General features: G+C 40.2%; 1 protein-coding gene across 1 annotated transcript; it reads right to left on the minus strand.

The window, feature by feature from the left end:
* Positions 1-1,632: 1,632 nt before the first annotated feature.
* KCNV2 (potassium voltage-gated channel modifier subfamily V member 2) lies at positions 1,633-13,291 on the minus strand. Its single transcript, XM_001374442.4, has 2 exons — positions 11,864-13,291; positions 1,633-2,267 (listed from the first exon to the last, which is right to left on the minus strand). Exons 1-2 carry the CDS (start codon positions 13,250-13,252, stop codon positions 1,986-1,988), a joined length of 1,671 nt encoding a protein of 556 aa, XP_001374479.2. The 5' UTR covers positions 13,253-13,291; the 3' UTR covers positions 1,633-1,985.
* Positions 13,292-18,296: the final 5,005 nt, after the last annotated feature.

Consider the following 18,296-nt stretch of genomic DNA (forward strand, 5'->3'; position numbering starts at 1 on the left):
TGACTTGCCCAAGGTTACATAGCTAGTATATGTCTGAGGCCAGATTTGAGCTCAGGAAGAGCAGCCTTCCTGACTTCAGGGTTGGTACTCTATCCACTATGTCACCTCACAGCCCAAGCCACCACATCACACGCTCTGTCTCACACACACACACACACACACACACACACACACACACACACACACACACACACACACAATATTAAGAATCACTGCTCCAAGTTAAAGATGGATTTCCGTTTGCTCTCTGATCCATGTAGGTTTTTTGGTGCAGACTTGTGATTTCATTGGTTCCTGGGAAAGAAAGCCTTTCAACCCCTGCAGGTCAGCTACTGCTCTGGAACCTAATCTCCTAAAGTAGCCCAGGGCCAGGGGATAAGTGACATGACCAGGGATACATAGTCGGAGATATGTCAGAGGCAGGACTTGAAATCAGATCTTCCTGAATCCAAGACCAGTTTGCTATAAACTATGGAACAATACTTCTGAGACATATAATTGGGTTGTCAAAATTCAGATTAGATGGTTACACCAAAGATTCAAAGATCTCCTATGGAGAGTCACACACAAGGATCACAACATAGAAATGCAGGGGAGAACAATTTTCAGAGCTTGATGTTGGCTATCTTAATTATTAGTAAAGCAAGCACTGTATCCAAATAAATGTTCTCCCTACTTGATCCAAGTAAATTAAACTTTGATTTCTGGGGAATGGGCTTAGGAGCAAGGGGAATAGTTGAGAGGGATCCATCTTCCCATAGCAATATGTTTTTGGAGAAAGGTAGAAAGGAATCAAATTAGAAAGAGAAAGCCTCTCTATCATACTAACTCCTCCATTTTCCTCCATTTCCATCCTTGGTGAGAAGACAGGATTTATGTGAAAAAAAAAAGTTATCTGAGACTTGGTCTAGGCTTTGACTTTGTCAAAGTTTACCAGGATGATCCTATAGTTTAGTCTGAATCTAAAGAGGAAGAGGAGGGTGCCTGTAGTCTCTTTAGATAGATAGATAGATTTTAAGATAGATTTTAAAATAGATAGATTTTAAGGGAAAGAATCTTTGAAAGAATGACCTCAGAGTCCTTTTCAGTCCTGTACACTTAAGCCTTACTTTGAGAGACCCAGCTGATACAAAGCCTGTTCAAAAAGTGAGTTCTAGGGTAGTGAGGTAGCTTAGTGGATGAGAGCCAAGGTTGGGCACAGGAGATCCTGGGTTCAAATTTGACCTCAGACACCTCCTAGCTTATGAGACCCTTAAACCCAGTTAACTAGCCCTTACCACTCTTCTGTCTTAGAACCCATTCTTAACATTGATTCTAAGATAGAAGATAAGAGGTTGTTTTTTTTTTAAATAATGAGTCCTAAAGATTAGAAATAAATTTTTCTTAGAATAAAATTAACCAGGGGCAGCTGGGTGGCTCAGTGGATTGTGAGTCAGATCCTGACAGGAGGTCCTGGGTTTCAAATGTGACTTCAGACACTTCCTAGCTATATGATCTTGGGCAAGTCACTTAACCCCCATTGCCTAGCCCTTATTGCTCTTCTGCCTTAGAACCAATACATGGTATCTAAAATAGAAAATAAAGGTATCTCCCCCCCCCACAAGGATAAATTTAACCTCTTCAATTCCACTCCATTGCATCCTATAAGTATTTATTGATCATCTACTGTGTATGTAAGTATTGTGCTAGGTACTATAGAGGACAAGATACAATATATAATAGAGTTTGGCTCTAAAGGGGCTCCCAGAGATGATTCAGTGCCATTGATTGCTAAAGCTGGAAGCGACTTTATGATGAGTATGCATCTAGTCCAAGCTCCGCGCCTTACAGAGGAAGAAAATGAGGCCAAAATGAGTTCAGAATGTACAGGTCATTGCATCTTCTGAAATCGCTTTCCTACTTTTTTGAAGTTTGTCTCTTTGGGGCTTTTCAAGATGGTAACTTGAAAGAAAGTCCATTGTGGCAGAAATTTCCCTAGGGGAATTTTAATTCCCTTCCCTTGGAATCTGATGGGTGAGGTTTCTCGTTAGACATTCAGACATTTTCTTCACAGCTCTTTTAGTAAAGTGGACCTTTCCTCTTTCCTTCCTTATAGCAGTGTACTCATAAGCCTTCAGTTTGCTGTAGTAATCAGAGAACTTGTTGTAGAGAATAGAGATGGGCATCCCATTTAGGATGATTCCAAAGGCTATGCAGAGGAAAGCAAAAAACCTGCCTAGGTGAGTTTCTGGACATATGTCTCCATAGCCTACTGTGGATATGCTCACCTAGAGGAAAAAAGAAACAGAAGTGAAGTTATTAACTAAGAAGATTTGGGTATGGAGTACAGATTTATAGGGAACCACAGTAGTCATCTAGTCTAAGTCTCCTGTTTTACAAATGAAAAAACTGAAACCCAGAGAGATGAAATAGTTGGCCCAAGGTTATACAATTAGTAAGAGAAAGAGGCACCAACCTAGCACTCATTGTACCACAATATGCCTTGAAAACAGCAAAACCCCATATATGCCTGATTCTGTAATTGCTACATATTATTCAGAAGCATGAGATATGAAAGAAAAAGAGATATGTAATTAATCTGTCTGGATCTGGTATGCAATAGATAGTGTTGTTTTTGTTCAATTGTGACCAACACTTTGTGACCTCATGGACAATATCATGTTAATACTGTCCATGAGGTTTTCTTGGCAAAGACAATGCACTGGCTTGCTATTTCCTTCTCCAATGGAGTAAGGCAAATTGGGTCATACAACTAGTACGTGTCTGAGGCTAGATTTGAACTCAGGTCCTCCCAACTCCAGGGCAGTCAGGTGGTGAAGTGAAGAGAAAGATGGGTTTAGAATCAAGAAGACTCATCTTCATGAGTTCAAATCTGACTTCAGACACTTCCTAGCTATGCGACTCTGGGCATGTCATTTAACTTTGCTTCAGTTCCTCATCTGTAAAATGAATTGGAGGAGTAAATGGCAAACTACTCTTCTATCTTTGCCAAGAAAAGCCCAAATGGAGTAATGAAGATTTGGAGGCAACTGTAATGAATTTATAACTTCCTGACTAGTCCCAATGCTCTATCCACTGATCCACCTAGCTGCCCTCCATCAAAGATGTACAACTTCCATTAGCTCCATCTTTCCTCAAAAGCTGATTTATCTACTTGCCAAATTAATATTTACTATGTCTATAGTGAGAGCAAAATACTTCTTTGCTTCTAGAGCCCTTTCCAGCTTCACTTGTGGCCTCATTTTACAGAGGACTAGAGTAGGTAATGCATGAGAGCTCTTTAATAATTAATTTGTAATCCTTCACTTTACTTGTGTATAGTCTGCATTTTCCAGATAGTTAGATGCCATTTTATGGTTATGATTTTATCAGCTCCTTCACTTTGACTTAGGCTCAGATATATTAGGCTATGCATAATTTCTTTTTTCTACTTTACATAGAACAAATCCTTCCTCTTGTGAGCCATCCAATAGGATTCTCACTGAGGTTGAGATTTAGAAACGAAGGCTCAGAGCTGGCTCCAAATGATTCCACAGGGTGAATTCTTGGGTAAGCAGGAGCTGGGCCTGGGATTTGTGCCAACATTTCTGAGATCCATTCTGAGACCCTGAGAAAACTGGCTGCCTGCTCCTGATAGCAGCTAAATCACCCCATCAAATGGGAACTCATGATTTTGTTTAAAATTCACATATTTTCCCTAACTTATTTGTCCCCTAAGTAGGAATGTGGCCTTCTTCTGGCAGTTTACCAGATGTGCATCAGAAAGTAAATCCTGGCCAATTGAGAACTATACACAGGACAAAAATCCAATTTTGTTCCATAGCATTAAGGGGGCAAAATTCCGAGTTCTTGTACACTAAAAGTAAAACAATTTTTGTTTTCCTATATAGAGGGAAGTCAAAGATAAACTACTTTCCAAAGGCTGATGGCTCATTCCTTTGATGAGCATGCTTGCTTCTCTGTCACCTGAGGGCCATTTATAAATACAAATAGTGACAATATTGGTATTTGAATTTTTAGAACAAATATACCAGGCTTTAAACATGCAAATAGGTGTTATCTCCTTCAAAGTAGTCACCTTGAAAGGCTATAAACTTACTTTCATGATGTTGTCATTCACTGCTAAGGACAGTTTTGGAACAAGCTTGGAGGAGAGTTTATGAGCTCACCCACCCATAGATCCATATAATTATTTTATAGTTACACATCTCTTTTTCTTTAACCCCCAAGTGGCATTGCCTAGCTTTATTACCCACTTAATTAATTTTTTAAAACTTGATTTATTTTCATGATAAATTTTAGAGATGCCTTTCTTGCCTGGGCCACCCAAATTGATTCTTGCTGAGGTTAAGATTTAGAAATGAAGCTCCAGGATATTATATCCACATTATTGAATACAAATTTCTCTTAGTCACTTTTGGTAATTTCAAGCAAATCTACTCTCCAACCACAATGGTGTACCCTCACTGAGAATATTCAATGGGTGTGCCAGGATATGGTCAATCTCCTAAAAGACATGCCTTAATAGAATAAATATATGGCTTCTGGTGTGATTATTCTGAAGAAAATGATACTCACTCCCATGTGATAAATTCTAATATGTTTGTTAAAAAAACAAATTTCATTTCCTTATAGCATGGATTCTTAGCCAAGGAGTCCTTAGATAAATTTTAGAGCATCTGTGAACTTGGATGCCAAAAAAAATTATATCTTTATTTTTACCATCATCTAACTGAAATGTAGCATTTTTTTTCACTTACAAATGTTGGCAAGAAAATATTGTTCTAAGAAAGGGTCCATTGGCTTCACCAGATTATTTAAAGGGTCCATGATAGACAAAAAGTCCTTTAGAACTTCTGTCTTATAGTCATATCATATGTATCCTGGAAGAGATAGCCTAGTGTTCCCCTTTGGGGAATAAGTAATTTCCTGATACGAGGAAAGATGTTCAAGGACAGATGTTATATACAGAGTAGTGTAGGGGGCACTGGTTTTGAGGTCAGAGGAACTGGGTCCAAGTCAGGTCTCAATTTCCTTCTTTGTCAAACAAGGGAGTTGAGAACAATAACCTTTATAGTTCCCTTCATCTTTAATTCTATGATCCAATGATCATGGTGCCACCTCAGGGATCTTTGGACCCATTAATGAATAAGGCATTTTAAAATGATGCATTCATTATCCTCCCAACTCTCTCCATTATTGTGACCCTGGCTGTCTTGAGGAGCAAATGTCTTTTTTTTTTCAAAGTTTATTTATTTAATTAATTTGGAATATTTTTCTATAGTTACATGAATCATGTTCTTTCTCTCCTCTCTTCCCACCCCCCTCCCAAAGCCAAAAAGAAATTCCACTGGGTTTTACATGTATCATTGATCAAGACCTATTTCCATATTATAAATATTTGCATTCGGGTGATTGTTTAGAATCTACATCCCTAATCATATTCCCATTGACCCATGTGATCAAGCAGTTGCTTTTCTTCTGTGTTTCTACTCCTACAATTCTTTCTCTGGATGTGGATAAGGTTCTTTCTCACAAGTCCCTCAGAGTTGTCCTACATCATTGCATTGCTACTAGTGTATCAGTCTCTGTGTACACGTTCTCTTGGTTCTGCTCCTTTCACTTTGCATCAATTCCTGGAGGTCATTCTAGTTCACATGGAATTTTGAGGAGCCAATTTCAAAGAAATAATGGGACCTTCCCAAGGAACCAGAGCACATAGAATGATTGAGACAAATACTTTCCATTTGAGGATTTTGTTGTTATTGGTTCCAGTCTCTGCCCTTCCACCCTTGCCAGGTTGTGAGGGGGCAGTGTTGAGATGAGGGTAGAGGTGACAAATTCCAGGGAGGAAGAGATTTTAAAACTTTCCAAAGAGTTCTTCTCAATAAAAGAATACTAAGAACAATAAATATGTCAATGAGCAAATTACCATTATTTCTTCTTCAGGATACCAGAATATACTTTAAAAAACATTCATAAAGAGAACATTATAGTCTTTGGGAACATGTTGCCACTTCTGTGCACTGCTCATATATGAGGATTTTGGCAAGGGGGGAGGAAGGGATCATTAATATAACATGTTCATATTCAGTTTCTATGATGTATTTACTCTGCTAGGCCCTAAAAATAGTTTCATTGTGTGGCCCTTTTGTCTTTTAAAAATGTTATAGATGCTCAAAGTACCATAAAGCTATGGATACCATTTGACCCAGAAATATCACTGCTAGGTCTGTATCCCAAAGACATGAGTGATAAGGGAAAAGGACCTACTTGTACAAAAATATTTTAGCAGTGCTTTTTGTAGTGGCAAAGAATTGGAAACTGAGAGGATGTCCATACATTGAGCGAAGAATAGCTAAACAAGCTATGGTTATAATGGAAAATTATTGTACCATAAGAAATGATGAACAGGAACAGTTCAGAAAAACCTGGGAAGACTTATATCAACTGATATAAAGTAAAGTGAGCAGAATGAGAACAGAATTTTCAGTAACAGAAATGTTGCATGATGATCAACTGTGAAGGACTAAACCAGTATTGGCAAAGCAAGGTTCCAAGATAACCCCAAGGACTCATGATGAAAAAACATAAAACACTATCTACAGCCAAAGAAGGAACTGTTGGAATCTGATTGCAGATCAAAGCATACCATCCTTCACTTTATTTCTTTTATGAGTTTTTTATTGTATATGTGATATGTCTTCAGTCTCTACATGGGCAATATGGAAATATGTATTGCATGGAAGTACTGGCATATCCTATATCAGACTATTTATTGCCTTGAGAAGGAGGAAGAATGGGGGGGGGGAGTTGGTGGCATAGAGGAGAGATAATCTGAATCACAAAATATCAGAAAACAATTGTAAAAAATTATTTCTACATGTAATTTTAAAATCATTAGAATGAAGAAAAATAATGTTATGGACTGGAAAAATCACTGTTACTTCTCACTCTCTCTCCCCCATAGAGTTCCCTCTTATAATAAAGAACAATTGAGAAAAATCAAATACCTTGATCAAATCTCACAGTTTAACACCCCACAAACACAATTCATTGTCTCTCCACTCAAGGAAGTATTTCCTCTATGAATTTTTCTATTAAAAAAAGAGAGACTGACCAAACAAAAATGCCTCCTAAGATAAAACCATATACATGAAGGAAACTTAGATTTAAAGCTTTACTGTATATATTGCATTCCTCTTAAAAACAAATAGAAACAACAAAAAACAATGTCATGTATCTATGTCACCCAAAGATCACAATTATTTCTGGAGTAGCTCCAAACCACAATTTATTTTTCTGGCTACTTAGAAAGTTCAATGAGGAGGATGGAAAGAGGAGGTAAGAAAAGGGACACTTGTGTTCTCTTCCTTCTTGGTGAGCCTCAATTCCTTCCATTTTAGTTTTTTGGCTGGTAATTATTATTTAATTTATATAAGTAAAATAGGGATACAGATTGGGCCTGTGGTTTCATTGAAAAAAGGGAACTCCTAAATGAGAAAACACCCTCCGTCAATGGAGGTAGGGGGCTTTTTCTTCAACTTCTAAGCTTAGAAAGTTGCCAAGAGCTCTGAGAATTCAAATAAATTGGCCAGGATCATATAGCTGGTATGTATGAGAGGCACAAATTGAAACCCAGTCTTTTCTTCTTCTAAGTCAGCTCTCTATTCACTACATCTAAGGGCCTCTAAGTCCAATAAAGTAAAATAAACAAGTCGATTAATTCCTCTCCCCTACAGGTGAATATATTTAAACAACTGCAACCCTGGGGAAATATTCCACAAGGTAAGGAGGTAGGAGAAAGGAACATTATTATCATTGGTAGCTTTTCTAATGCCTGAGGCCAGCACCCCAACATTGCTCTCTTTACAAATTCAGTAGCTGACAGAAGAGGGATGAGGACAGGAGGTGACTTCAAAGGTATCCAACAGGAAAATGATCTCGTTAAAAAATAGGATGGTGGGTCTCCATTTCCTCATCTTTAAAATAAAGACTAGCAGATATTTAAGGCTTCTTCCAAGTATAATGTTCTAAGATTCCAAGATTTCATTAAAGGATCCATTTAACCTATAAAAATATCTTCTCCAGCATATACTGGTAGAAATGCTTACTTGTTTAAGGCAACAATTTGGTCAGAGTTTCGGTGTTTATAATGTTTCAGCTGGGAGAGGGAGGAATTTCCTTAGTCTTTTCCTGAAAATTAGAGTCTTGTCCTGATCAGGCAGATTTCATCTGGAATGTCTATATGTTAGTGACCCATTGAGTCCACCTGTGCAAACAGAATGACTAAGAGTACTGTCAGATCCTGACTCCTATAATAGACCTAAACTAGGGATATTTGAGATAGTGATTAATACAAATGACTCATCCAGTTTAATTGACATGTCAATTCTAATGAAGGGGGAAAGAATAGTACCTTTGAATGTACAGCATTTCAAGGTTACATTTGGTACATCCTGCTGAGAAGAGGGGAATGAAGTCATCCAGACTGGATGTTAACAACTTATTGACTCTCATAGAAGGGAATGAAGACTCAATCTTTAATGGTCAGCTTGAGATGAATTTTCTTTACTTCATGGGAGAAGATTCTGTCTTCTATTCTATTGTATCAGTATATATGCAGACATCCACACGTGTAGGGTTTAGATAATTGGTGTGTGGGAATCTCCTGGAAATAAAGGAGAATTGTCCTCATCCATCTGAAATGAGTTACTAAGGAATGATATGACATCTTTGGGAAGGGGAAATGATCTTTAAGAAAAATACCTATCTGGGATTAGCCTATCTATTTAAGTGAGGTTCTTAGCAAATAAATACCTGTGGATGGATAAATTGTTCTGTCATCATAAGGATGAATTGTATGACCTTATAAGATTCCTCTCCCCTATCTCTTTATGTGTACCTATATCTATCAAGTAAAAGGACTAACCTTGGTGTAGAATCAGAAGATCAAGTGGGGAATGAATGGACAAACTTCTATAGAAAAATAATGGATTATTATACAGTAATAATTGATCAACATGAGAAAATTTGTATGAATAGATGCAGAGGGAAGTTAGCAGAACCAAGAAGTGCATATACACAATGCCTACAATAATGTAAATGGCAAGAGAACTAAAAAGAAAAACTCAGTAATTTTTAATGACCAATCTTGGACCTGGATAACAATGAAACTTACCTCCTTCCTCTTAGAAGAGAGATTCAAAGTAAAGAATATTTCAGACACTGTCAGATGCATTTATGGTGTTTCTTGGTTTTGCTTAACCATTTTTTTTTGTTACAATGGAGGATTCAATACCAGAATTTGGGTTAATACATCTAGAAATGATTGTGTCATAAAAGTAGAGGCTATCAAAATTTTAAAAAGTAACAGCAGTGATTTTCATATGTTGCTTGTGAGATCCAATACAATGGGTGAATTTTCTATGAAGGTTATGGAAAGTCAGGACAAGAATCAAGTAGAATTAGAAGGTGGGGGTTGAATTGTATAGGCAGAGAGAATATACCTCTGCATATTTATCTGTGCCAATGGGATCAGTCTCAAGATTTTATATTTTTCATGCATGCATCTTGCCTCCAAATTCAATTTTATCTTATAGGTGGCATTTTATTTCTTTTGATGAATGGAATCTTTGCCCTTTACTGCTCTGAATTATATAACTGAATGAGACTGTTTTCTCTTCCTTCCCATATCCTGTAAAGTAAATGATATTTGGGAAGGGTCAAGTCATACTTCATGGATTTAAATTATATAGTTTATCTTCTATAGTGAAGACTTTAGATTATTTGGCATGAAAGAACTTTAGCCCTAGAGAAACGTGTGACTATGTGTGGATCAGTGAAACCACATTTGTTCAGAATAGATAGCTTAGCAACATCATACCCCTGATGGGGATGGTGTGGTGTGGGTGGATTGTGGCAAAAAACCCAAAAAAACCAAAACCCAGCCTCCCAGCAAAGGTGCTTGGCAAGCCATTTTTTCTGTGTTTATAGTTACTGCTGTTAAGGAAAATGATAGGCAACATGGCATAACGGATAGAAAGCTGAGCTTGGAGTAAGGAAACCCTGGGATTGAGACTTCTTTCTGACACATTCTGGCTGTGGGACTATGGGTAAGTTACTATAGGCAGCCTCTTAGTGCCTTGAGCTCTTAAGAAAGGAGTTGCTAGAGTGAAGCAGTGAAAAAGTATTGCTAGGAGCTAGCTCACTATATTCAAAGGAAACCAAAGGTATAGACCAAAAATAAGTTAAAGAATTATGTGTTAAGATATCAAAGAATAAATTTAGATTTGAGAACAAAGACAGGATAGGAGAAGCAGTTCAATACAATGGGGAAAGTGTTGGATTTGGATAGAGTTGGAGGACCTGCGTGTGAATCCCAGCTCTGTCATTTACTACCTGGCTTTTGGGTTTAGTTTTCTCATTTATAAACTGAGGCCTCTAAAGACCCTTCCAGATCTAAATCTATGATTCTATCATCATAAAACCCAATTTATAGGCAATGAGTGGGACCCTACACTTAGCATCTCAGATTTGAAAGGAATTTCAGAAGTCAGATGTCAAGCTTATACTTGAACAGGTCTCCAATCTACCACATTCTTGGTAAATAATTCAGTCTCTGCTTGAAGCCCTCTAGTGATGGGGTCCCACTTGTCTTCTACAAAAGTTAACTGTTCTACATTTGGACCAATCTAAATATATATTTTCCCTTTAGAGGCAACTAGATGGCACAGAGGATAAAGTGCTAGAGGACTTGAATTCAAGTCTAACCTCAGATACTCACTTTACTTGTGTGGTACTAGTCACTTAACCTCTGCTTACTTAGGTTTCCTCACCTCTAAAATGGGGATAATAGCACCTACCTTACACAGGTTGTTATGAGAATTGTGCTTAACAGAAGCAGGTAGGGGGCTCAATAGATTGAGAGCTGGGCCTAGAGTCAGGAGGTCCTGGGTCAAATGTGGCTTCAGATACTTCCTAGAGGTGTGACCCTGGACAAGTCACTAAAGCCCCATTCCCTAGCCCTTATCACTCTTCTGCCTTGGAATCAATATACAGTATTGATTCTAAGATGAAAGGCAAGGGTTAAAAAAAGGGCATAACAGTGCCTAGCACACAATAGGCATTTAATAAATGCTTATTTCCTTCCTTCTGTATTCCCTTCCTTCACCTTGAGCTGAAATCTTCCTCTGCAACTTTATTCTTCAACTCTTCATTTTATTCTCCAAGATCAATTAATTTAATCCCTCATTCCTATGATAGCCCCTCAAATACTCAACGAATATCATATGCTGCCCCCCTTCTCCTTTTCAAACTAAATGTCTTCAACTCCTTCAAATAATTTTTATATGGCATGATTTTGAGGACATATCACCTTGGTGACCCCTCTCTGTATATTCACCAATTTATCAATCCTCCCCCCCACCCCCAAATCAGCCTCCAGAATGGAAATGAATATCCTGGATGTGGTCCAGTCTGCTTAATTAGCAAAAACCCTGAAAGCTACTGCTAGAATACCAGGGTAGAGAAAGCAGGAGAGCTTCAGAAAGAGAAGGGGTAGGCTAGTGCTCGAAAGAAAAGCACTACAGAGGTTGATGACAGAAGCACAGGGTGTGAAGGGTGAAAAGGAGGGTGACATGGTGGACAGAATGCTGGGGGATTCATGCTCTGCCTCTGTACTTACTAGTTTTGTGACTCAGGCAAGTCTTTTAACTTCTGAGGCTCCTGTTCTCCATTTGTAAAGTTGGGTCAGGGGAAGGGTGGACTAAAGTCCCTTTTATGGTTCATGATGCAATGAATCAGGGAGAGAAGGGCAAAGAAGAAATAAACCCCACAGAAAAGAACAAAGGCATCTACTTACAGCAGCCCACCACCAGGCATGAGGGATGCTGGTGAAGTTGGTGCCCACCACGTCGTGCTCCACAGAGTAGACAGCGGCTGAGAAGGTAAAGATGCCCATGGCGATGAAGAGAAAGAGGCAGCCCACCTGTTGGTAGCACTGGAGCAGCGTGAAGCCGAAGGCCCGCAGCCCCGTGGAGTGACGAGCCAACTTGAGGATACGGAAAATCCGCATGAGGCGCATGATGCGCAGCACCTGTCCCACCTTGCCCACACAGCCCACGGTCTGGATGTCGTGCTCCCGGGGCGAGCCCTTGCCACCGACCTCGTCCTCATCCATGAAGCTCTCCAATAGCAGCTGCAAGTAGAGGGGCAGGATGGCAATGAGGTCCACGAGGTTGAGTGCACTGCTGGCGAAGCGCCGCAGGTCAGGTGTGGACGCTAGGCGCAGCAGGAACTCCAGGGTGAAGAAGGCGATGCAGACCATCTCCACGTGTTCCAAGATGGTGTGTGGGTTCCCATCTCTCGTGCCCTTCTCTGACTGGTGCTGCATCTCCTCTACACTGTTGAGGGCCAGCGCCACGACAGAGATGAGTACGAAGAAGCTGGAGGCGACAGATATTATCTTGGCGGCCACTGAGGAGAAAGGCTTCTCCATGAGGTTCCAGAGGCGGCGGCGTAGCGGCCCATAGTAGCGCATGTCTCGGAAGAGTTCCTCGGCCTCCTCCACCTGGGCCTGGGCGCGCAGCTCCCGCTGGATCTTGAGCTGCTCACTCAGCTCATCCCGCCGCTCCTCGAAGCAAATGCGGCAGCAGCGCGGGGTGTACTTGAGCCGGACTCCCCAGTAGCCCAGTTCCTCCAGGAAGCTGCGGGGGCACAGCTCATCCCGCACCAGCAGCACTCCGGAGGCATAGAAGTTGAAGACCAGCTGGAAGACGGCCGGGTCGCGGTCGAAGAAGTATTCGTCTGCCTGGGCCACGTAGTCGTCACAGAGGCCCAACTGGCGGCTGCGGTTGGTGGAAGTAACCAGGCGGCCTAGGCGCGTCCTGGGGTAGCAGAGCAGTTCGCGATAGTCTAGGCGGTAGCTCTGACCACCCACGTTGACATTCAGCGTGGAGGACGTGCCCAGAGTGCTGGGAGCGCTTGTGGGTACTTCAGTTTCCTCAGGTAGATTCTCTTCTGGAAGTTCCTTCTCCCACTCCTCCAATTCCTCTCCCTCCTCATCCTCAATGTAGTAGTTATAGTTGCTCTCAATCCATGGGGGAAGGCTTATCTGAGAGGCTGCCCCGACGGAGCAGATACTCTTCCGGTGTTGTCCTCCCTCTCCTTTGAGAGATTCTTGGGGATTGATCTCTGCCGCGTCCCAGGACTTGATGCTCCACGACGCTCTCCTTTGGTTTTGTTTCAACATGATTCTGGGGTTTTCCCCTTCACCTCCTTTTTTCTGCTTTCCGTTGAGCCTCGATGGGCCCAATGCCAAAATAAGGAGGTACTTATGTCACCTCTCCTCTAGATCCAACCCCATATTCCCAGAAGCCAAGGTGGCCCCAATTATCTCATTCTTCCATTAGAGATCTCTGAGGAAAGACGGTGGAGCAGCTCCCCAGGGGGCCTGGACACACGTTAAGTGAGGTTGACTGCTCTAATCTTGCTGACAAGTGCTGGGAGTGGATAGAGGAAGGGATTTACAGGCTATTATCCTGTTTCCACTAGTCCCCCTCTTGTGACGTGAATGATTATTCTTCTTAAATCTGTTTCAGATAATCAGGAGAAAAAGGCAGAGCTTATTGCTAATAAAAACAGAAGCTATCCCTCAGTCTTCTGAAGAGATTCAATTTGCTAAGGAATAGGTGGTTGGTAATGTATTGGGCTGCCTGGGTGGAAAGCTTTACATAAAGTGTTTGATCGAACCTTAAAGTACTGGACAGCTATCAGCTATAATTATTATTATTGCTATGTTAAGTAGCATTAGCTATTCCCATACTAGTAATAACATATTTATAAAACTGATTTCATTTTCATTGCCATTTCAGGCAAAGAGCCTTATGCCTGGGAAGTTTATAAAGAAGATTTCACTCTATTTGCTGCAGGACTTTTTTTTTTAATCATAGATTATATTATATTAGGTTTGATGGGATGCCCTGACTCCACTTACTGTGAAATATCTAAGCCAAGGGATTCCACTGAAGATTTTTGTTTCTGAGTTCCAGTTAAAATGAAATTATAATGGGAAATATTTTATTTGATTTATGACTGTTTAGTCTATTTTGTAGTCTCATACCAAAGGCAGATCCCTTGAGCTCAGGGTCATTCTGAGGTAGGATTTGAAATTTCGTGCTATATTATGTCATACTTCAAACCCTTTCTTTTGCAGGGACCACCATTCTCTCAAGCACCCAGGTATACAACCTCAGAGTCATCCTTGGTTCTTCCCTTTTATCTTATTCCCTATTTCCTACTACTTTCTAAGTCTTGTCACTTATATGGGTATACAACAAATCTTGTATCAGTCCCTCCTTTCCCCCTCTCTCTACTCACCGAGCTCCACCACCTTTAGCTCTGACTTAGTAGTCTCCTAACTGGTCTATCTGCCTATCTACCTAGTCCAACCACTGTTTTGCAGTAATATGGTGAAGACTATGGACTCAAGCACAGAATAACGTTTTTTTGGTTACCATTTATTTTTATTTTTTATATATAATATAATAAAATTTATAACAATAATATATGATTTGATATAAGTATGTAATGAATTACAATAAATGTTTATCCAAGAAAAACAAATTATTGCATTAATAATATGACATTTTCTCCGATACCTCCCACTTCTCCCCAAGAAGTCAACTAATATGATATAGCATGTACATATATTAACAAAATGTTTTTAAAAAATAAAATTTGTAGTACGACAAGGAAATAAATTATATTGAAATAGTTATCAAATTATTTAAAAAATTCTAAACAGCAGGTCTGATTAGACTCTCCATTCTCTCCAGTCTATAAATACCTGACAGTAATAAAGCACAGGTCTGACTGACTGCTCAAGAAGCATTGGGGGCTGCCACTTACTTCTAGGACAAAATACAAATTCCTCTGGTATTTAGAGATATTCAAAAATCAGACTGAAGCATATCTTTCTGGACTTACTGAATATTATTTTCTTTCATTCATAAAAAAAGCAGTCCATCTCCTGTCTCTGCATTTGTATTTGCTAACTCCCATAAATAGGATCCTCTCCCTCCTCACATCTGCCTTGTGACATTCCTATCATCATTCAAGGCTCATCTGCAGTGCCACAACTTCCATTGAATTTCCCACAGTTTCTGGTGCTTTCTCCAAATTTCTCTGTATTTATCTTGTATATATTTATAGTCATCTGAGTTTCTTATTCCTTCACTTTCAACCCAAATAAAGAACATATTCTCCTAGAAGGAAGGGCCTGAGTTTTTTCTTTGAGTTTTGTCTTTGTATCACCAATACCTAGCTAAATGCCTAGCACATAGTTGGGATTTAATGAATCTTCATGTAATGAATTAATATCTTTGAGAGTAGGAAAAAATTGGACTTTTATTTTCTTTCGTAGAAGGCAAAACCAGGTTTGAATGTAATCAAGCTATTCACCAGGGTACCAGTGATTCTTTAGCTCCTGCACTGGGACTAGGATAGCCAGGATGAACAAATTTAGAAAAAATGTCCATCTTTATACAGGAATATTCTAAATGACAGTGAGATAAAATTGTATATTGGATAGAGAGCCAGCCTTATTACCAGGATGTCCTGGTTTTGAAACCTAAACCTTGATGGAAAACGTCTCTCATGCAAGAAGTAACTATACTTCTTCCGGGTAATCATGGCTGCAATCTAGACGCCACACGCTTCCTCTCCCTGGCACCGAACGAAATAGACTACATCAAAGGAGCATAAAAATCACCTTGGCGGAACAGGACTCCCCAGTACCCCACAGAGGCGAAGGTACGTGGGGTTTGAACATTTCCACACTATAATAAGAAGGAGGAAAAGCTTGCACAGAAATGTGAACTGAGCCGCCCTTCCCCCCCCCCCACCTCCCCCACCAAACCAGAGTGAGCTACCTGAGCACTTACCGGGACAGCGAGTGAGTGGGGAACATCTCTGTCTGGGGGGGCACTCCAGGGTCCTTGGGATCTGGGGACTGCCAGGAAAAAATGTCTCAGGGCGGTTTTATGGGAGAACCCGGCGCTGAGCAGGGGTAGGGGGGTGGGGAGGTGGGGGTGGGGGAGTGGTCCTTGGAGCTGTACTTGGGGTGGTTGCGCTGAACATCTGGGCGGAGCTAAACACCAGGGGCAGACCACACGCTGATTATCTGGGCGCAGCTGCACACCTGGGCAGTGTGGCTATGATCAGGGGCCCAGCGCTCTAAGAAACCTTGGAGGCCAGGAAGAACTAGTCTGAGGCAACCTAAATTCACAGAAAACCCGCCCATATCACCCAGACCCCAGACCAAAAAGGAAAGGTGAATAAAACCATCAAAGGGATGGCTCACATGGCCCAAAATCAAGCCTCCAGGAAGAAAGGGAAAAAGGTGACTATTGAAAACTTTTATGGTGGAAGTACCCAAGGAAAAGAAGAGAATGAGGAGGAAATCCAAAAAAAAAAAATCAGAACATGCCTCCCAAAATGGAAACTATCAACAAGCTCTGGAAGATCTCAAACTGGAACTTATCCAAAAGATGGAACCCTGGAAAGAAAAATGGGAGAAAGAGATCAGCAGTCTGACAGATAAGACTGCTCAATTGGAAAAAGAGCTCGAAGCTTCCAATAGAAGGGCAGACAAAGCTGAAAAGCAAAACCAGTCCCTAACGACCAAAATTAAGCAACTCGAAGAAAGTGAGATCATAAAACAGCAAGAATTAATAAAGCAAACCCAAAAAATTAATGAATTAGAAGAAAACATAAAATATCTCACTGAGAAGGTCACAGATCTGGAAAACAGAGGGAGAAGAGAAAACCCCTGTATTATCAGTCTCCCAGAAAAACCAGAGATAAACAATAAACTCGATATTTTTCTACAGGAGATTATAAAAGAAAATTGCCCCCACGTTCTGGAGCAAGGGGGCAAAATAGAAATAGAAAGGGTTCATAGAACACTCTCTATACTAAATCCCCCAAAGACAACCCCTAGGAATGTAATTGCCAAATTCAAGAGCTTCCAAGAAAAGGAGAAAATCCTACAAGAAGCCAAGAAGAGGAGCTTCAGATATAAGGGGGCTCCCATAAGGATCACACATGTGACTTAGCGGCTAACACACTAAGAGTCCAAAAAGCATGGAACACGATATTTAGAAAGGCAAGAGAGCTGGGTCTCCAACCAAGAATCAACTACCCAGCAAAACTGACTATACACTTCCAGGGGAAAGTATGGGCATTCAACAAAATAGAAGATTTCCAAGCATTTGCTAAGAAAAGACCAGAACTTAATGGAAAATTTGATATCCAAGCACAGAAAGCAAGAGAAACATGAAAAAGTAAATATGAAAGAAAGGGAAAAGGAGATAAATCTTATCTTTTTCTTTAAGTCAAACTCTCTTCTATAAGGACTACATTTACATCAAATTATATATATTAATATGTGGGGAAAATGTTTTGTGTAACTCTCAAAAATTGTAGCATCATAAGAGTAGTTAGAAGAAACATGCATAGGGAAAGATCGGGGCATCAAGAAGATTTGGGGAAAGTGGGAGCAAAGAAAGGAAAAGGGAGGGGGGGAACTGTTGATAATACTAAGATTTACTTCAAGAAATAGGGGGGGACTTAATAGAATAATCTTTCCCATATAAAGATACACATGGGAAGGGGAGGGGAAGAACTCTCATATGAGAAGTAGAGGAAGAGAGCGTGAAGTGGAATTACTTAAACCTTACTCTCAGTGAAATCAAATCTGAGAGGGAAGAACATCTAGATCCAGTGGGATCCTGAATTCTATCTTATCCATTAGGGCAAGAAAGAAAGGAAAATTAAGGAGGGGAGGGGGAAGGGAGTATAAAAAGGGAGGGAAGGAGAGGGGGGAGGGGAAGGGAGCATAAAAAGGGAGGGGCTAGAAAGGGAAGCATCTCAAGGGAGGGGACTAGGGGGACTGACCTAAAGTAAATCACTGGTTTAAAAGGAGATAGCTAAAGAAGAAAGGTCAGAACTAGGGGAAGATATCAAAATGCCAGCGAATCCACAAATGACAATCATAACTTTGAAAGTGAATGGGATGAACTCACCCATAAAACGTAGACAAATAGCAGATTGGATTAGAACTCAAAACCCTACCATTTGTTGTCTTGAAGAAACACATATGAGACGGGTTGACACTCACAAGGTTAGCATTAAAGATTGGAGTAAGACTTTTTAGGCCTCAACTGATAGAAAGAAGGCAGGAGTTGCAATCATGATATCTGACAAATCCAAAGCAAAAATAGACCTGATCAAAA

This window comes from Monodelphis domestica, chromosome 7, assembly GCF_027887165.1.
Source record: "Monodelphis domestica isolate mMonDom1 chromosome 7, mMonDom1.pri, whole genome shotgun sequence".
Lineage (NCBI taxonomy): Eukaryota > Metazoa > Chordata > Mammalia > Didelphimorphia > Didelphidae > Monodelphis > Monodelphis domestica.